Consider the following 21,531-nt stretch of genomic DNA (forward strand, 5'->3'; position numbering starts at 1 on the left):
GTACTTTGAAGTTATCTTTTTGAAACATCTATAAATAACTGCACATGCTGTTCTTTAAGGAAGCCAGTAGCAAGTATGTGCCCTGCAGGTTTTGTGACACGTATCGCTTTGATCCACAGGTGGTATAATAAAATCCATATTTATTAAAGATCCCTAGGTATAGGGCAGTTACAGATACAGTTCCATTTGGACTGCAAAGCTACATTCATGCTGATGACCCTTGTGTACATCTTCAAACATTTGAAAGTTAAAAATCCTTATAAAATTTGTTCAAAGCTATTGGACTTCTTAATGAAATAAAAAAGGAATGTGAGTTGTCTTCATGGATGCATTTTATTTATGAAGAAAGCTTCAACTATAAAAGGACAAAAGTTTTGTTTTTAAAATCTTCTGAACCGTCTCAGGATAATTGCAGTAACTTTGTAACTCCTAATTGGCTTCGGTGTGGGGTTTTAAGTTTTCTAATATGAAGTTACATTCTCTGGGATGCTTCCAGTAGGAAAGGTAATCTTCATTCCTTGAGCTATGTGGAACAACAGTGTTTTGAATGCAATAGCTCATTTATCTCCCCTCCCCCTGCTTCTTGTTCAGGTGTGTGGGACTCCAGAATACATTGCTCCAGAAGTGATCTTGCGGCAGGGTTATGGAAAGCCTGTGGATTGGTGGGCCATGGGAGTAATCTTGTATGAGTTTCTAGTTGGCTGCGTTCCTTTTTTTGGCGACACACCGGAAGAATTATTTGGACAAGTTATCCACGGTATGTGTCCTACCTTTATAAGCAAAAAGGGTTGTCTCCCTGTATTTGGTGAATGGCTCCATGTCTACTTATTTGGCTCAGGAGGTGTTGGGAAGTTCCACTGACCCTGCAGAAACAGCTTTTGTACGGCACAGAAAGCTGCATCTTTGTTGGGGGCGGGGAAGGCAATAAAATCTCATTCCCCGGGCAGAATACTGCATTTTTCTATTCTAATCCTATCAAACTAATTTATATAGATGAAATTGCCTGGCCAGAAGGAGATGATGCTTTACCACTAGATGCACAGGACCTCATCGGTAAACTTCTCCGACAAAATCCTATGGAAAGGCTGGGAACAGGTACAAACTCATTTTTATCATAACGGTTGTGGGAAACTCTGAAATATAACCACAGGATGTGAAAACCACCCCCCAAACCTGCTAATTGCAAGGGGGGAGTATGGTGACCATGCAGTTAACCTTCTCAGTGATCTGCTGTTTCCTCAGTCTTTGGCAGAATGGCCATTAAAAGTGTATAGGGTTCTGCAGCAGAAATATGTCATTATAAATGGGGAGCAAGAGCTGAATGGTGCAATTTCCTCCCCATTCCCTGACTTGTTCCCATCATAGCAATTGGGTCTTGCAGTTGAGCTCTACTTTGTTCTAACAGTAGACTGATGTTTAAACATTTTTTTGAAGGGTAGACTTACTGGCTTCATTTACTATGACATGGTTTAAGAATTCCTAACAATGTTGTCATTTCAGGGAGTGCTTTTGAGGTGAAGCAACACAGATTCTTCAAGGATTTGGACTGGAATGGATTACTCCGACAAAAGGCAGAATTTATTCCACAGTTAGAATCGGAAGATGACACAAGCTACTTTGACAGTAAGGGGGGAAAGTTGACTGTTAACTGTAGATGATTTTCAGTATTATTGTTAATATTGTGTATTAAGATGTGCACGTAAGTAGCTTGCAAACCTGTTAATGAAAGGGAGTTATGAGCATATTTTGAGCTTTCAGACAAAACCCATTCAACCTTCTGATTCCGAAATCATTCACTCATACAGCCTCATACTGCATTACACCTTGCAAAAAATGTCATTCTTGGATCCCAATGTAATGTTCAGAAGTCTGAGTTATATTAAGGTTCTTCTGCATTGTGCAGATTAACTCATGATAATCTTTTAGTTGGATTGGATTTGAAAGTAAAACTTAGTGCATTGGAAGTTGGTGTTATATGAGGAAATGAAGTAGTAACAGGGAGAATGCTATAAAATAGGCAAGACCGCTAAGGATGATCTGTTGCACATACTGATCTATAAAGTTTGCACTAAACTACTCATAGTAAAATAAAAGACAATTTGTAGACTATTGTAGAGAGAGCTTCGAATTTGAGAAATCTGACAAAAGGCCTTGAGAAGTCTACCTTAGCCACATACAGGTTTTCTTTCAAGCTAAGCCTCCCAGATAGGAATTGTCATTTCTGTCTCCTATACAGCATGCAGCTGGTGTTGAGGCCAACTATAATCAATATGTACCTGAAAAGGTGGATTTTATTTGCTTCTGCAGCACAGCATGTGCATCAAGCAGCTCAATTAAGTATTTTGGTTTGTTGTTTTGAATTGTCAGTTTCAAAATTAGAATTTAAAATTAGACTTAATTGTCATTCTGTCTTGCTAGCCCATTGCTCCTTATATGCAATGATTAAGTTCCATCATGGCTATGAAAACTACCAATTACAATTGAATTGGTTTCTGCTAAGAAAGGTTATCACTTTTCAGTCCCACCGTTCTGTTGTCAAGATGTGTTGAGTACATTTATTGTCTCAGCTACTTCAGGATGTGAATATTAGTGCAGCTAACAGACAATCTGTTGATTACGCCGCAAGTGTGACAGAGGTATAACAGTAAAAGTAGCTTCAGTTGCTCTTGCTGTAGCAAAACTATATTAAAAGTAATTTGAATGTGCACAGCCAGGCTAACAGGATTTCTACAACCATGATGTTAATAATTGAAACTCCGCCTTTTTATTGTAGTCATGGTGGACTGACAAGAGAACTGCCTGAATCTTTGGTTTTAAAAGTTTGAAAAAGCTGTACTTTTGTAATTCGTTTTGATAACTTTGTGTACCTTATGGCCAGGAAAAATGAAAATTTGATGGTGAAAGAAAACAATGACTGCTATCCAAGAATCAAGCCAAATTATATTCCACTTGTATAATTGATGAATCTTAGGAAAGTCCCTGATCTCAAGTAGGATATTTATTTGTAAATCCCAAGAGTGCTAACTGTTCCTTGCCTGTTGAATGTTGTTGTTGTTGTTTAGTCGTGTCCGACTCTTCGTGACCCCATGGACCAGAGCACGCCAGGCACTTCTGTCTTCCACTGCCTCCTGCAGTTTGGTCAGACTCATGTTTGTAGCTTCGAAGACACTATCCAGCCATCTCGTCCTCTGTTGTCCCCTTCTCCTTGTGCCCTCCATGCCTGTTGAATACATGACCTCAACTTTGTGTTCTCGTTTGCAGCTCGCACTGAGCGATATCAGCATTTAGATTCTGAGGAAGAGGATGACACGAATGATGATGATCATGTGGAACTTAGGCAGTTTTCCTCATGTTCACCAAGGTTTAGCAAGGTATATATTTTTAATAAATAGATGGGATTTGAACTCTGTTGTGGTCAAAACAGTATGAACAGCTGTATGATATCTATAACTTACATGGAAGCTAGGCTGTTTAGGAGGTACAGTGGTACCTTGGTTCTCAAACTTAATCCGTTCCAGAAGTCCGTTCCAAAACCAAAGCGTTTCTAAACCATGGTGCACTTTTCCATATAAAGTAATGCAAAATGGATTAATCTGTTCCAGTCTTTTAAAAACAACCCCTAAAACAGCAATTTAACATGAATTTTACTATCTAATGAAACCATTGATCCATAAAATGAAAGCAATAAACAATGTACTGCAGTCACACAATCAATCAATCAATCAATCAATCAGTAGCTGAACTGGGTTCCACACAGTCACAAAAACAAAAGAGCCGTAAAAACAAAAACGCAAAATAAATAGTAAAAACAGACAGAACTCAGAGTAACACTCAAAACGGAATCGTGGCACTCAAAACGGAGCACATTCGGCTTCTGAAAAAAGTTCACAAACTGGAACACTTACTTCCGGGTTTGCAGTTTTAGCTTCCACGTTGTTTGAATACCAAGGTGTCTGAGAACCAAGGTACCACTGTAATTACTTACCTGTACAAGAGCTGCCCATTTGTAAATGGACTCTGGGCCCAACAGAGTTCTGTGCTGTGATTGATGGGATTGAATTAACCACAGAGCAACATACGTGCTCTGTCAACTTTTGTGGGGGTAGGAACTTGTTAGAGATGACACACATAAGCAGGCCTTTTTGGGGAACTATTTCAATAGAAGAATATAAAAGACGTTAGGAGAAAATTGAAAATTCATAGCAGGATTTTCAGAAAAGATCCTAGAACATGATGGTTGCTTAGTAATTAGCAATACTAATAGGCATGAGCAGAATGTCTTATGTCCTGCTCAGGCCTTATGTCCTGCTCAATGAGCTCTCTAGAAAAATCCAAATGGATTTTGAAATTTGACTTCTGAACCAGAATACTCAGTGATGAGGCACAAAATGAGGTACAGATGCAGTATTTGGGGGGACACGGTGCAAAACTGAGCTGATGTAGCCCTGCCTGTGTCTTGAGCTCTGAAAAATAATACAGCATTCATCATGTGGGTGGCATGAAAGGCTCATTATAGTTTGAAAATGTTGTCTGACAATTCATCCAGATAATTTATTAATAGCTATCCTGTTGATGTTGTGAATTTTTAATAATGTTGTTTTCATCAGTCTCATATGCAAATCAGGTTCTCAGTTGAGTTCAGTCTTATAAACACAGATTTCTCTCTCTCTCCTGTTAACTGTTCAATGATTTAAAATGTCATTGTAAAGCAGTTGTTGAGGCATGATTGACTAAGCAAATTAGTCAGTAGGGTGTAGGATTTCTTTTTTAAAAAATCTCTCTTGGTTAAGCTTGTACTACAGAATTTCTAGAAATAGATTTTCTCTAGGGTTGGAAATCTTAACACCCTCACCATTAATTAAATTGGTGAAGCTTTGTTTTCCAAAGCCTCTGTTACAAGCATAGAACTTAAAAGCACTTTACAGAAATAACAGCAATTTGTGGGCACCTACATCTTTTTGTTGGCTTCAGCAGATAATTAAAGGACATTGCCAATTCCATCTTTTCAGTTTAAAAATTGGAATTCTGAAATACCCTGCGATTTAAAGAGTCTGTCAGTGACCGTTGTCATTCTAATATACAATTTGCTTGTACCTATAGGTGTACAGCAGTATGGAACGTCTTTCCATCCATGAAGAGAGGAAAACGCCGCCGCCTACCAAGCGTAGCCTGAGTGAGGAAAAAGATGACAGACTAGAAAGCCTTGGCCTGAAGTGTCGAGACCGCAGCTGGGTGATTGGGTCTCCTGAAATGTGAGCGTAACAAATGCTAGGTGTCCTTTACTTTTTCTCCCTGCCTCTGGATTAAAATAACGTTTGTGGGGGCAAAGAAGCAGTGTATGAACAGATAAACTTCATAATATGCTAATATTCCATGAAGCATTTCCAGACTTTTATCACAACAAATATAACGCAACGAGTTTTACTGTTAAGCAAAAAAGTATTTTGTGAGGGGTCTTAATCAACACAGTGCTCCCCAGATGTGAGCCATAGCTCGTCTTATCTCTGACTGTGGTGGCTCAGGCTAATGGAAATTGTACTCCATAGCATCTGAATGACAGACACCATGCTGGCTACCTTTTATCTGAAAAGGGTGCTCACATGAACATCCAAATAAAGTACCAGTGTAGAGGTTTTTACAGTCATGTATTTAAAGAAACGTATTGGTACTTTTGATTATGCTGAATACCAATGTTCCCTTCTAATACACGTCTAAATATTGGACTTGGTAGCTTAATATTTCAAGCTGCAATTCTGTATACAGTGGTGCCTCGCAAGACGAAATTAATTCGTTCCGCAAGTCTCTTCGTCTTGCGGTTTTTTCGTCTTGCGATGCACGGTTTCCCATAGGAATGCATTGAAAATCAATTAATGCGTTCCTAGGGAAACCGCCTTCAGACCAGGTCCGGGGACAGTCTGTCCCCCGACCTCTTCTGAAGGCTGGGGGGGGGGGGACAAGGGCTTTTCTTCCCACTGCCAGCCTTCAGAAGGCTGTTCTGAAGGCTGGCGGTGGGAAGAAAAGCCCTTCTTCCCACCTCCCGCCCCGCAAGCTCCGGGGACAGGAGGGCTTTGCTGCCGACCGCCAGCATTTTAAAAGCCCCTGCTGTCCCGGGGCGATTTTAAAATGCTGGCGGGCGGGAGCGAAGTCTCCGCTGCCCCGAGGAGATTTTAAAATGCTGGGGGTCGGCAGCGAACGCTTCGCTCCCGCCCGCCAGCATTTTAAGATCGCCCGGGGCAGCGGAGAAGTCTCCGCTGTCCCGGGAAGGCAGGCGGGGGGAGCAAAGACTTTTGCCCCCGCCTGCCTTCAGAAGAGGTCCAGGACCTCGTTCCGATGCCCGGCGGCAGGGTGCGAGGTTCCCGCCCCACCGCCCGGCATCGGGGCATCGTTCCGATGCCGGGCGGCGGGGGGAGAGGTTCCCGCCCCACCGCCCGGCATCGGGGCATCGTTCCGATGCCCGGCGGCGGGGGGAGAGGTTCCCGCCCCACCGCCCGGCATCGGGGCATCGTTCCGATGCCGGGCGGCGGGGGGAGAGGTTCCCGCCCCACCGCCCGGCATCGGGGCATCGTTCCGATGCCCGGCGGCGGGGTGCGAGGTTCCCGCCCCCCCGCCCCGCTTCGGAGCAGCGTTCCGAAGCGGGGCGGCTGGGGCAGGTGTTCCCGCCCCCCCGCCCCGCTTCGGAGCACCGGGAGAAGCGATCTCCCCGCAGCCCCTTGCTTCAAAAGAGGTCCGGGGGCAGCGGGGAAGAAGCGCTGCGCTTCCCGCTGCCCCCGGACCTCTTTTGAAGCAAGGGGCTGCGGGGAGATCGCTTTTCCCCGCAAACCCTTGCTTCAAAAGAGGTCCGGGGGCAGCGCGAAGCGCTTCCCGCTGTCCCCGGACCTCTTTTGAAGCAAGGGGCGGTGGGGAGAAGCGATCTCCCCGCAGCCCCTTGCTTCAAAAGAGGTCCGGGGGCAGCGGGGAAGAAGCGCTGCGCTTCCCGCTGCCCCCGGACCTCTTTTGAAGCAAGGGGCTGCGGGGAGATCGCTTTTCCCCGCAAACCCTTGCTTCAAAAGAGGTCCGGGGGCAGCGCGAAGCGCTTCCCGCTGTCCCCGGACCTCTTTTGAAGCAAGGGGCGGTGGGGAGAAGCGATCTCCCCGCAGCCCCTTGCTTCAAAAGAGGTCCGGGGGCAGCGGGAAGCGCTTCCCGCTGTCCCCGGACCTGGGGCTGCGGGGAGAAGATCGCTTCTCCCCGCCGCCCCTTGCTTCAAAAGAGAAGACCCGCTGTCCCCTGGGCAAGCTTCGTTTTGCGAAGCAAGCCCATAGGGAAATTCGTCTTGCGAGGCAACTCGAAAACGAAAAAACCTTTCGTTTTGCGAGTTTTTCGTCTCGCGAGGCGTTCGTCTTGCGGGGTACCACTGTATTCTGCTTAAATCTCAGTGATAGTGGAAAACAATATGCAGTTTCAGTAAAGATTGTTTTTAAACTGTTCTCCAAAAAACTGTTCTATCAAAATAAAATGCCTTCACTCAACTACCAAAATGCTTAATTTGGCTGAAAGGAATGATTTCTTTAAAAGTAAGAGTGGGGAGGAAATCATATATACAGCTGTTGTGGCCATTAATCATGCCTTCCCCTTTTTTGATACTAAATGGAAAAACAGTAGTTTATGACTTGTACTCAATGCAAATAATTGCTTCACTTGGATCTTTCATTGGTAGTGCTGCGTAGCATAGTGTCAAAGAGTATGAGGAATTAGCTGGTACGTTCCTGCTTCAAAATGTGACTTTTAGGCAAGTGAAACCATCTCCTAGCTTTGCTGAGATAATGGAATATAGGGTACAACCCTCAAATTGTACTATATCAATTCTGCTGCAATTGGTGTATAAAATTTCAGTATAAAAGGTTTTAGATTTCTGAAAGCTTTATTTCTAAATATAAAATCCACTTATACTTTGGTTTTGGTGTACAGTGGTACCTCAGGTTACATACGCTTCAGGTTACATACTCCGCTAACCCAGAAATAGTGCTTCAGGTTAAAAACTTTGCTTCAGGATGAATACAGAAATCGGGCTCCAGTGGCGCAGTAGCAGCAGGAGGCCCCATTAGCTAAAGTGGTGCTTCAGGTTAAAAACAGTTTCAGGTTAAGTACGGACCTCCGGAACGAATTAAGTACCACTGTATTGAAAAATAGAAAGAAATGTAACCACAGCTACCTATATTGATAGGGAGCGTGGGCTGTTTGAGATTAAAAGTTTTGATAAATTGCTCAACATATTTGTGAAATTTGTGGCTTCAATACTAGCTTTTTAGTCTTTTCAAATCATCTAATTTCAATTCTGTCTTGACTGAAATACCATCACTTTGATTAACAAATCATAGCACCAAATTATCTTGCCTTTTTTATAAGCATGTCAAAGTTTGCTCCAACTAGATTGCTCATTCTTGACTTTTGCTTTATTAGGCTTGTATATCATTAACAGTAGCTGCATCTTGAAATCACCAACTTCCTGAAAAATAAATTATCTGGGGTTGTTCTGTTCTCTCCCCCCAGACTGCGTAAACATCTCTCAGTGTCTGAATCCTCTCACACAGAGAGTGACTCCAGTCCACCTCTGACTGTCCGCCGGCGATGCTCTGGGCTTCTAGACATGCCCCGCTTTGCCATTTCAGCTGAGGAAGAAGGTAAAAAGAAACAGTTGGATGGGACGCAGCCACGGGAAAGCCACCCTCTTCCAATTCCAGAACAACCTGTGGAGCGAGAACTACAACTGGATGATGAGGATGGGTTTAAAACACCCTCTTCAACTATCAGTAATATAAGCAGCTCAACACTGACAGGTATGTGCCTTTCAAGATGGAAGCATTGTCTCCGCTAGGTGCACTAAGCTTACTGTTATCTGGGCAGGTCATTCTAAACATCTCCCTACACAACATGGGGTAGAAAGATTTTGCCTCCCTGGATGCTTCTGTTCTGTTAGGCATCTATGCATAGGCATCATGTTGAACAGGGAGTATGTGCATAAATGTCACATAGATCTGAACAGTGTGGGTGATACCACCACACAGTCTGGGGATCAACAATGCAATTTGGCACTATATGCACTGGATTTTACATTAATAAACCATATTCAGATGTTAACCCACACATAGATGTCCAGCGATCTCTCTGAGGTGATATAGATAGACCTGGGTGGCAGGGAGTTGCAGTCTTGCTCACCTGTCGCAGGTAAGGAGATTGTTTCTCAAGAAGCTTGTTACTCAAGTTTGCACAGTTCCACAGGGCCAATAGCTGGCTTCACTTTGGAACCGTAAAAAAGCTGGACTGCTTTTTTGTCGGGTCCATGTTAAAATATTAAAAGCTATCTCATAATGCCTTCTATAATACAGAACATCTTGTTTAGAAGTAGCAAACAAACAGGTCGTGGTCTTTGTCCCCAACTTTTGTTGATAGACTAACTGGTCTTCTTTTTTCATTATGTTGTTTGGATCTTTAATACCACCCCACCCCAAAAAATCTCAGACTTCTGCTGCTTCCAACACAGTAGCCGAGTTAGCTTTATTCAGGGTGTTTGGGGTGAAGTTTCTTTGGCTTAATTATGTGTTTTTGTAGCAGAAGGAAAACATGGTAATTTTGTTGAGATTATAACACCCCTAGTTAAATGCATCTATAAATAAGGCTTCAGGGCTTGGGTTTGCTTCTGAGGAAAGTTCACTGTCGGGCTGTGTGTAAACATGACTTTGATTTCATATACGTGCCTGCGGGGGAACAGACTGTTAGAAATTCCCTATGGTTCTAATCTATTTTAATTGATACTGTAGCTGGAAGCACTACAGACTTCTCTGATCAGTGCACTCGCAGTAATAGCAACGAGGGCCCAGAGTTTACTACTCCTAAAGCCACAAGTGACTTGGCAGTGCGGCGAGCCCGACATAGGCTACTCTCTGGGGAGTCTGGGGAAAAACGGACCACACGTCCTGTTAATAAAGTGATTAAGTCAGCATCGGCCACAGCCCTCTCTCTCCTAATTCCTTCAGGTAAGATACGGAAAGAGTATTATTTGGGTGACTTGCTTAAAACCAGAGGACTTTTAAGCACTTGAAGTAATACCTTTATATATTTCAAGTTGGTCCAAGATTCATTTAAAGTCATGTTGTTCTGGCGGTGAAGATGCAATGATTTGCCATTTATAACACAATTATATATCAAGGACAGCAATTTATTTGTCAGCTTTTTAACTACATCTACCATACGCTATTTTATTATAGTTTCTTAAAATGCAGCTTCTTTTGTTTGTAGATGTTTATGGAGCAGCATGTTAAAATTGCAAGCATGAGAAAAATGTAGGTGTCTTGTAGCTGTGCAGGCATCTACCGACATTACTGCATTTCAAGAATTTCATGAACAGCTGAGATGGTGCAAAAATATATATGCTGCAATGGATCAAGTTACTAAGTTCATTTGAACCATAGAAATAGAAATCTAACCTCAATGTGGCAGCAATATGGCCCTAGGCAGCTATTTGCATATAACCCTCTCCTGACGGCTCATTCTTAAGGAGCTGCGCACTGCTCCTGGCATGTCATTAGCTCTAACATTCATTGAAAGAACAAGCTGTGGGTGAATTCACTACTTAAGTCAACAGAATGAGTTTCAAATGGGTAAAATTCGCTGTGCGGGGTTGCCCTTTTTTCTCATTGCCTGCCATAGACAGTATTGGTTCATATCTGTGGTCAAGTTCAGCATTTTATATCCAGAAGTGAGTCAATGTGGGCCAATGTTTCCCATTTACTTAACCATGACCACCTGCTGTTTGCTCCCATTGGCTGGTATACTAGACAGTGTGGTTAAACAGTGAATAGGGAATATGGCAATTCAGTTCACAGCCAGTGGCTGTGGATGAATATCCTTTATGAAGTTGCTTAATCCCACATCATCTTATGGTATTAAATGCCTTCTTTATGGGCAGTGTGCAAAAGTGCTTCTTTTTAATGTCCTGACTCTTGATTCAAGTGGCCATCAGTTTCATTTCATGTTCCTACGGTCTGTTTATATGAAACATTTCTCTATACCATTCATATTTTTCTAAACTTCTGTCATGCCCTCTGTAATTTTTCCAAACTAAACAGCCAAAACACTTCAGGCTTTCTCCCTGAGGAAGGTGCTCCAACCTCTTCATCATGTTAAACCTGTCAAAGCACTCCTTTATAGACAGGTGATTTTATAGAAAAAGAAAAACTCATAGCTTCAGATCTGAAATCAGAATATTTTTTAGGACATGCTTACAGGTCAGTTACAGAATAAGAGAATAACTTGGCTAGGTTAGCGGTGACAAGTAATGCACAATCCTGATATTCCGTTTCTCTAACGTTGATTTGTTAAAACATATTTTCAATGGCCAAGAAAAGAGGAATCAAGTGTCACTAGGCTTTTTCAAATGCAAGTGCTATAATTCTACATGTGTTACAAATCAATATATTTGGTTCTGCTTTCATAATTTAATGCACATTGTATTCTCTTATGAAAACCAGGCTTTCTAATTTGCAGTCCTTCTTTATTTTCATGTAGAGCACCATACGTGTTCTCCATTGGCTAGTCCAATGTCACCTCATTCTCTCTCCTCCAATCCATCTTCAAGAGACTCATCTCCAAGTCGGGACTTTTCTCCTGCTGTCATGAATCCCAAACCACCAATCATCATCCACCGAGCTGGGAAGAAATACGGCTTCACACTTCGTGCTATTAGAGTCTACATGGGAAACAGTGATGTCTACACAGTGCAACACATGGTCTGGGTACGTTCGTCTCAGTCACGATATGACTCACTTATAGCCTAATTTGGAAAGAACCTTTAATTAACTGGGCCCAATAAAACTCCTTGTTTTTCCTTGGCTCTTCCCAGAATCAACGCAGAAATGGTGTCTCTCTTCTACAGAAATATATTGGGTGGGGGGTGGGAAGCTCTCTATCAGAGTTGTAACCCCTGGGTTAATTACATTTAATTCTTTCTGAGCTGTGTTGACAATGATGGTCTGCTTCGGATCATCTCCTTCCCTTAGGATTTTTCACACATCTGCCTGGAGTTGATTACATGTCTTAAAGCATCACTGTCTTCCCACTGAATTGACTAGGGACTTGGAATTCAGTTCAGCTGTGAATTATACAAGGGGCTTGCTGTGTGTGCTTGCTGTTTCTCCTTCACCCGTATTCTCAGACAGCCTGTCTTGTATATGTGTTCTTTTTTTGAAGTTTATATGCGATTGTTTGCCAGAGCCATTCCCCACAAAGAATGTTTCTCAGTTTTAATTGCATGATACTCACAGGTTAAAAAGAAAAAAAGAAATGGGAGGGGAAAGAGTGCCCCAATTTCCCTATAGACATCACTTAAGGTTTCCTCATCAAAATGGTGATTATTGTTTGAATCTAATTATCAGTGATACAATAATAATATGGAATAGAATAATTGCTTTTGTAAATCTGCTTCTGATCCTTATTCTGCTTGACCTTGACAAGGACTGCATTATGTAGAAGACTTAGCTGTCATAAGGCACAGGATCACATGCCACAAATTGAACACGTCATCATTTGGGTTGTTTGTTTTCATGGTTGCAATTGATTGTTTACCCATCTTGACTCATAAATATTCATAACTATTTGTATTGGGAGAGAAATTATTATTAATAACTTAGAGATGAGTAGCAGAACCACACCACATGCCCCAGGCCCCAGGTGCAGTCCCTGACATCTCCAGTTAGGTAGATAAGCTGAGAAAGACCTCTGCCTGAGACCCCAGAGAACCTACACTAGATAGACGAGTGGGCTAGATGAGCCAGCGGTCTGACTTGGTATGAGGCAGTTCATTTATATCTTCACAAAGGTCCAAATGAAAAACTTGGTAGTGAGCATAGCATCGCCTTATAGCATATAGTACATAGAAATTCTGAGACTGGTTTGTATGTAGAGTTGAGGGCAGATAACATGAACAGATGATTTGTTGAAATTGATGTATTGTCTCTATATTGTCAGCATGTAGAAGAAGGTGGCCCTGCAAGTGAGGCTGGTCTGAGAGAAGGGGACTTGATAACCCATGTGAATGGAGAGCCTGTACATGGACTGGTTCATACTGAAGTGGTGGAGTTGGTCTTGAAGGTAAAGATGGAGTATACACACGTGCTGTGCGACAAGTGCAATGTGCATAAACATAAATATACTTAATAAAAAAAGGGATGCTTACCCCAAGGAGGTTCTCCTGGAGTATCCCTTTGTGTCATATTGGTGTCTGACCATTTATTTCCCCAGACTTTGCTTTATCTTGCTGATGATTTTAATCTATGTTGCTTTTGTATGTTGCTCTTCGTATGCTGTTCATTAGTTTTAATGATTTTATTTGTATTTTGATTACTATATTGTACACTGTCCTGAAGATTGGTTTTGAGAGGCAGGGTAAAAGTTTCAAGGAGTCTTGCGTTGTTAAGGCTTCTGCAATACATAGCCTAGCATATTGCACTAGAAAAATAGAGGCAGATGAACCAAAACCATTAATAGCAGCATTACTAAAACATGAATCCTTTTTCACAATAAGGAACATGCTATTTGAATTATTCTTCTAATTTTTAAGCTGCAATACACTATTTTCTCTTATTGCTCTCATTGTAGATTGAAAACTATTTTTTTAAGCATTTTGCTCTGATTTGTCTTAAGGCTTTTCCACATGGTAAATGTGAAATGATTTCTTAGATTTGGAAGGTCCAAATGCTTCTCTTCAGGGTAGTGCTTCTGATTCATTTTCCTAACACTCAGACTGTAATATATTGTTGCTGGCGAAAAGTTTTATCTAGCTAGCATTTGGAGTGCTTTCTGGAATACAATTTCACAAGTAGATTAGTGCCTGTGACACCACAGAAGTTGCAAGCCTTCCTATGCTATGGAGCAGCAGTGGAGTTCAGTTGACAAAGAAGGAACTTGCATGAGAAATGCAAGGAGCAAATGCACTTTGAACCTGTTGCTTGAATGGGGAGTAATTTGAATAAATATTTCTTTAGAGCAGGGATGGGAAACTGTGACCCTCCTGTTGTTGTAGGACTCTTAACCTCCCAGCCACCATGGTCAATAGTGAAAGATGATAGGAATTGGTCCAACAACATATGGCAGTCCACAGGTAATCCATCCATGCTTTAGAAGAGGAAGGAATACCAAAGAGAAAACCAAGTAGAAGTGTTGGAGTTGGGAAATGCTGCTTGAAATAATTTCTAGCATGAAGCTGCTGGACATGTTGTAATTTATTTGATTGTCTTCTGGTTACCTTAACAAATTTATGTTGTATATTGGGAATCACAGTGTTGAAACTATTTGTGGTTGTCCTTCAACTAGAAAAAATGTTGCTTAATTAGTTGAAAAACCTGTGACTCAAGAAGACCTTCTAGCAGCATTTTCTAAAGACAAAATGAATAAATACATATTGGAGAAGAAACAGAATTACATGGGCTAATTTAAGCCACACAGTGGTAGACTGGCATTTCCCCTAGCATTAGCATCCAGCCCAACCAAAATACTCATGAGAGATAAAGAGATAAGTAAAAAGTGTGTGTGTGTTTTCTTGTTGGCAGAGTGGAAATAAAGTGTCCATATCTACTACACCTTTTGAGAACACATCAATTAAAGTGGGGCCAGCTCGGAAGGCCAGCTATAAATCAAAGATGGCAAGGAGGAACAAGAAAAGCAAAACAAAAGATGGACAGGAAAGGTTAGTGATGCTTTCTCTTAGGAAATGAAATTATGCTCTGATAGCAGTTGCCAAGGAAAATTTCAGAAATATCTTCTGCCAGTGAATGTTCTATATCACAAGAATTACACAGTGAGAAACGATTTTAGTAAGCTATGGGTTGCACCCAGAGTTCCGTAAGTGAAGTTCCTGCTTATGAACAGGGTAGTCTCAGAATTGCCTCCATCTGCACCTTCTAAAAATCTACTCTGGATTCCTGTAGGGTCCTCTGCATGGGAATAGCACAGGGTAGGGTTGCAGGGAGAAAGGGAAACCGGCAAAATTTGTCCACCCCCCTGCACCTTGTCTACAGAAGTCTCTGCTGGATCCAAGTTTTTGCTGGGAAAAGATGCATATCAAAGATGCTGATCCTATTTGTTTTTACAAATAATGATAGTATTCGCTTTCACTTTCTCAGTAAGAAGAAGAGCTCTCTGTTCAGGAAGATTACCAAGCAGGCTTCTCTGCTTCACACCAGCAGGAGTTTGTCTTCTCTCAACCGTTCTCTGTCATCTGGAGAGAGTGTTCCTGGTTCACCTACTCACAACCTCTCCCCTCGTTCACCAACACAGAGTTACCGATCTACTCCTGAGTCTGCACATTCAGGTAAAAGGGGAAGCAGGGAGTAGAGAGTGGCAGACCTTAAGCAAATCTTTCGGACTTGGTAGTAAAAATGTAGAATTTTCTCAGCCTGAGGGGCACAAGGAGACATGTCTTACAAACTATCAGGGTTCCCAAAGTTAAGCATGAACCTCTTGGAAGAGGTGAAAGGGTTTGATTGCTGTAACGTGAATTCTCTCACTGCGTTGTGGCCAAGCACCAAAAATTGTAATGTGGTGTAGAAAATAGTGGGGGAAAACAGCACAATCGAGACAGGGTGTAGCTGACTGATATTTTCTGTTGCAGTGGACCACAACTGCCTAAATTCAACTCCACCTTTGCCAGGTTGCAGTAGCCAACTTATTTCAAATGTGATGCACGTATTATAGCAGTTCCTAATGTTTCTCAATGTATTTCCATGCTTTTTTAAATATCCTACTTTTTTATGTTCACAGTTGGTGGAAACTCTTCTCAGAGCAGTTCACCTAGTTCGAGTGTTCCCAACTCCCCTGCTAGTTCGGGACATATTCGACCCAGCTCTTTGCATGGACTAGCACCAAAGCTTCAACGGCAATATCGATCTCCACGACGTAAATCTGCAGGGAACATTCCTCTCTCGCCACTAGCTCACACTCCCTCGCCAACCCCACAGTCTACGTCACCTCAGCGCTCCCCTTCTCCTTTGCCAGGGCATTCAGTTGGCAGTTCAGGCATCATGCAATCATTTCCTGTCAAGTTGCACTCCTCCCCACCTCTTGTCCGACAGATTTCAAGGCCCAAGAGTGCTGAGCCGCCAAGATCCCCTTTGCTGAAGAGAGTCCAGTCAGCTGAAAAACTTACCTCCTCTCTCTCTTCAGAAAAAAAGATGTCGTCTTCGCGCAAGCATAGCTTGGACATCTCCCATTCAGAATTCAAAAAGGAGATGCTCCAGAGAGATCCTGGCCTCCAAAGTTGGCAGGAATCCATGAGTGAAACAACTGGCGGCAAAGTTGGACTTGCAGAAAAAGGGACCCTGCAGAAACCTTCTTCCAGAAAACTGGGACCTATTCGGCACGATAGGGTGGAGCGAAGGGAGTCTCTACAGAAGCAGGAGGCCATCACAGAAGTAGATTCTTCTGAAGATGAAACTGACGAAGGATCAGAAGATAGTCAAGATGGGAAGAAAATGGACAGGCCAGCCTTCAGTAGAGACCACCAAGTTTCTGATCCTTTCTCCGAGGATATGAAGGGTTCTTCCAAGTTGGAAAGCAAAGACAGTATGGAGGATGATGCGTTTCTTCCTGAGGAACCAAAAACTATCAGTTTGCAGAAAGGGGCAGAACAACACCAACCAAAGGATGTTGCAAGGACACCACTGGCCGGTATAGACGAGTCACAATCTGAAGTTTGTGCGAGAACTTCTCCTATTGAAAAATTTGGTGACTGTGAAGCAGTTAAGCTAACAGATTCTGAAACCCCATTAGAGTCAGGACAAGGCAATACTCTCAAACTTGCTAATCAGAAATGTGCCTGTTTCGAAGATGCTGAGGACCCTAAACAAACTCTGATTATCCAGGAAAGCATAGACTGCCCAGAGCAGGTGAAGTGCCTACCAGTGAGATATCTGCAGCTCGGTCAAGGTGACTGTTCAGGGCTGGCAAGTGGCAAAGATAACCTGAAGGAATTTGCTTCTACAGAAACTACGTATATGTTGTCTCATGATATTATGCCTTTGTTAGCACTTTCTTCTTCTACTTGCACAACTAGCACAAGCTCTCTTCCACTAATAAGCCAAATGGACTGCAAAGATGCACCTCTGAAACAGGAAGCCCAGTCTGTCAAGGAAAGCACCAGTATTCCGAACCTGACAAGCAGTGGCAAAACGTCTTCACAAAGGTCTCCTGATGCCGAAGAATCACAAGGCTTGTCATCTGCAGCATTAGTTTCAAAACACAAAAGTCATACAAGTGACACAAACTTAAGTTGTCCTATAGGAAGACCAAGTCTCACACTTGATGCAGCAGCTGAAAATGGAAAATCAGTTTGCCCAGCTCCTTTAGCAATAGGTGCAAAAGGCATGTTGGGCCCAGGAAATATTAATGTATCTGGCTCAAGAGAACTAGAAAGAACAAGAGAAGAGTTCCCCCCGAAGGAACTGTTTCATATGAAAGAGAGTATGCCAAAGGAAGAAATGCAGGAAACACTAAAGGAAGGCCCAGGCCCAGTAACAACCAAACCTTTCAGCATAGGTAGTCTCATTAAAATATGTGGTTCCCATATTGGGTCCGAAAGCCTAGCAGAGTCTTCGGAGCCAGAGTGTTCAGTGGGAGCAAAAGAGAAGCCAGGGACTGGTAATTCTAAGGTACCTGAAATTTTGGAGGACAGGTGGCAATTGCCTCCACCTGAAAAACAGGCAGATGGCACAGCAAGGCAGAGCACAGGGGTTGCATCTGGACCAGATTCTAGCCAGAGTTCCAAAAAGGAAACTGCTCTGATGCCGGGAGAAATCGGAGAGGCTGGAGGTCAATCACAAACAAGAGACTTCCTGTTGTCAGATGGTGACGTCGTGAAGAAAACATAGCAACATATCTACATTCAGAAGCAAAGACAACATTAGTAGAACACAAATATAAAACACAAAACTTGTGCAACTTTTTTTGTTGATTTGTGTTTTCACACTCTTGCCTTTTTCATTCTTGCAATTCTATTTTTGTACTCAGCATTTGATGCCTCTTAGCAGGGTATCTTTAAAGCAAGATTAAAAAATGATTTCCAAACTCTCCCTGCTCCCACATTTTTGGCCCTAAATTTGAAGCATTCTGTTAAATATCTATTTTCTTTCAAAATTCCAGGGAATTACATTTGCCAAATTAGACCGCTCACTTGGAAATGGCACATTTTGAGCACAAATTCCAAATTTTAGTCCTTGTTTCCAAAATTTTAGGTCATGTCTTTTAAGCTGGCAAGGATTAAAATAAACACTTTTGATGGCAGACTGTTCTGAATCATTATGCCACCTCACATATCTTCTTACATATCATAGACGTCCAATTTATGTATATCTGTGAGGAAACGTTTTGTCAGCTTGTGCAATGGGGCAATATCCTCCTTTTAAAAAGAACGTTAAGCAAAACGTCAAAATAAAATCTTTAGTTTATTTTTGATTTTTTTTTAAAGACTTTGATTTAAAAGAAGATTACTTCTTTTTCTCCCTTTTTAGAATTTTTAATCCTTTTTGCTCAAAGTAGTCAGTAACCTCAAAAGAGGCACATGGTGCTTCAGTTATGCTAACTCAGGAGTAAGGGGCCTGTAGGCTTTCACTGTAATTGCTAACTACATCTCCCATCATCCCTGACTATTGGTCATGCTGGCTAGGGCTGATGAGAGTTGCAGTCCAGTAACACCTGGAGGCCACAGGTTCCCCACCCCTGCTTTAGCAACCTAAGCTAATTTACTTTACTGACATGTTGCTGTGAGAGGCAAACATTTGGGACTATCACACCCCCAGTCTTATGGAGCTATCTTGATTGTTGTGGACGAAAGTTAAAATCCAGTGAAGTGTTCTCATTTGACTTTGTGAGTGAGAGAAGTGATCTTCATTGATTCATCAGGAGGCAGCTAAGACCAAACTGTGTCTAAGTGAAATAGTCCTGTTAGCATTAGTGTCTCTTTCCCAAGTGTAAGTAGGTGATTCAGTAAATTGACCCTTCAGTCATATAGAAAGTTTATTATAATTCAACGTTCCCTTCCATGGTTTAATCTACCTACTACCTTTCTTAAATGTCTATATTTTCTAAGTAACCTTTTGAATGTTTTGAAAGTTCAACATCAGTTGGTGCTTTTTGCTTAAAGACATCTGAGTCTATGATACTGCACTGATACATACAGTATAGCACTAGCTGCAGCATTTCAAGTATATTACTTATTGAATCTAATTAGTTTATAGGCAAAAGTAACTATTTCCATAAACTCCACAATACTTACAGCCTTGCCTAACAGAATGCATCTGTGTGTGTCTGTGTGAGCAGAGAAAGTAATTATTTACATAGTCAGCTGTTCTACCTACAGAGGTGATCACATGTTGACTAATAGCTCTCCAGGGCAAGCACTGCAATTCATTACAGCACAGCTTTATTGCTCAGCCAGGTTTCTGATATGAAGGCTCTTCCTGCACCATTTCTCCTTACAGAGCCTACATGTACTTTTTGACTAGGAATATGCTCTTAAATCCTTAATTTATTATAATCTCATTTCAAGTGTGTCTTGCCCAAACTCCCTGATTCTCCCCACTACATACCCAATTATTTGGTTTTAGTTTTGGACCAATTTATTTTTGATTTGATTTCTTTATATTAGCGTGTGTGTGTGTGTGTGTGTGTGTGTGTGTGTGTGTGTGTGTAATAAAGGGAATAGTGTGTGTGTGTGTTGTAATGCTGCAGAAAGATCCATTGGCTTTCTCATACAGAACTTGAAGCTTCAGTACTCAAAACTTCAATAGTAGTTCCCCACAGTGATTTAAGATCTGCTAATCTCTTTAATCCTGCCGCCAGTGCACAATAGCTAAATTTATGCATTAACATTTTTAAAATAAACCATTAGGCTTTCCTCCATCCAGCCACACCTTTATCTTACCAGCCTTTCCTATCACTTTGCTGTGTTGCTCTCAGAACAGAGGCAACTGGGGCCTCAGTGAATACATACATTCAGAGAAAGGGAATTGATGGCATAGCCACTCAGAAATGCACATTAACTTGAATAATGTAAAAATATTAAATGCATTGATTTACACTGTGTGAATTTGAGCCCCGGGGATGAATAATGTAGCTTCAAACATACCTTGTAGCATCTGTTTACACAAAGGCAGCCAAAGGATTTATATCTCTAGTTTAGCCAAATAAAGCATATTGGGCCACCTCATTTCAGTATAGATGCCACTTAGATATTACCTTTTTATGTATTCATTCTACCATTACCAGGAAACCTATGTAATTGTTAAAGCCTTCAGAAGCCTTCATTTTTCATGTTACTTGATATATTCCTGTAACTGTTGTCCCACTTCAGTAAAAATGATTGGCCACAAAAAAATCGTTGCATCGAAACCACATGGCAGTAAATCAGATTTATTCTTTGGACATCTAATATATATATATATATATATATATATATATATATATATATATATATATATATATATATATTGAAGAGTTTAGACAATCATGATGTTTTTGAGGTAAAAATTTAAGGTCTTAGGCTTAATATTTTTAAGTGCTTATCAGGAGGCAGCATGTGATGAGAGTTGAACTGATGTTACCATGTTGAGGAGACAGGTGTTTGCATAACTATAGTCTAGTTAAGCCACTATATGTATACAGTGTTGATCCAGTTAGCTGAGACTGATCTCCATGATGTTCCATGAATGGGGGTGATTGGATAACTTTGTTTAGGCATGCAATATACACAGTCCCCGTAGCAAGTTGCTTTCCCACTTTCTCTTATTTTCGTTTGGTGTCTAGAATTTCAACTTTAGTTTCCCTCATACAGCCTTTAAATCTTTCAATATCCAGCTGGTGCATTTCTCAGCAATACTTCACACCATTATATGGTGCATCTAAAACCATCAAATAGATATTAAGTGTAAATATTAGACTTTCGCCTTGCCTAAAAACCACTCCTGGGGAACAATGCCTAAGACTTTTTGGTGTTTGTTATGGTACGGAAGAATACTCAACATAGACAGGGTAAAAGGAATGACCTGTGGGGCTTTTTTCCCTCATTAGCACTGAATTAAGGTGTTCTTTGGGGGTTTTGTTTGTTTCTTCCTGTGGGGAGGATTGTGTCTTTCTCCAGTTTTCTCTTACTGGATATGAAGGATGATGCCGTACTTCTAGTGGGTGATTTTACAGCTGTGTGTGTGTTTACATTGTCTTTTGGTTTTTGTTATTCTGGAGGCTGTGAGCCCACCTTTCAAGATGGGCTTCAATTTCAAGTTGGTGCCAATCAGCACCTGACTAGCAGAAACATAATGTTGGGATATAAGTGTTTTTAGAAACTTGAACAATTGCCACATAATAGAGGTGCAATAATTTTTATTCCTGTTGTACCTGCATGTTGATGTTCAAATACTCCTGAAATACACTTCATTTTTTTTACATAAACCCGTGTCCATTTCTTAATTATTTCTCTTCAGAGGTTTTCCTGTGATACGTTGCATTAATCCT

General features: G+C 41.6%; 1 protein-coding gene across 6 annotated transcripts in view; it reads left to right on the forward strand.

Annotated features, from left to right (window-relative positions):
- Positions 1-20,230, forward strand: part of MAST2 (microtubule associated serine/threonine kinase 2) — a 144,088-nt gene extending 123,858 nt beyond the window's left edge. For 5 of the 6 annotated variants that reach the window (XM_081913911.1, XM_081913912.1, XM_081913915.1 and 2 more), the window contains 12 exons: positions 592-757; positions 994-1,095; positions 1,501-1,623; positions 3,262-3,371; positions 5,101-5,252; positions 8,527-8,813; positions 9,795-10,010; positions 11,542-11,768; positions 13,000-13,122; positions 14,580-14,716; positions 15,153-15,340; positions 15,790-20,230. In XM_081913911.1, coding sequence (XP_081770037.1) covers positions 592-757; positions 994-1,095; positions 1,501-1,623; positions 3,262-3,371; positions 5,101-5,252; positions 8,527-8,813; positions 9,795-10,010; positions 11,542-11,768; positions 13,000-13,122; positions 14,580-14,716; positions 15,153-15,340; positions 15,790-17,894 — 3,936 coding nt within the window. In that variant the 3' untranslated portion in view covers positions 17,895-20,230. The remainder of the gene's footprint in view (positions 1-591; positions 758-993; positions 1,096-1,500; positions 1,624-3,261; positions 3,372-5,100; positions 5,253-8,526; positions 8,814-9,794; positions 10,011-11,541; positions 11,769-12,999; positions 13,123-14,579; positions 14,717-15,152; positions 15,341-15,789) is intronic. The other variant, XM_081913913.1, reaches the window with a different exon arrangement.
- Positions 20,231-21,531: the final 1,301 nt, after the last annotated feature.

Source organism: Podarcis melisellensis (genome assembly GCF_964234715.1).
Source record: "Podarcis melisellensis genome assembly, chromosome: 6".
Lineage (NCBI taxonomy): Eukaryota > Metazoa > Chordata > Lepidosauria > Squamata > Lacertidae > Podarcis > Podarcis melisellensis.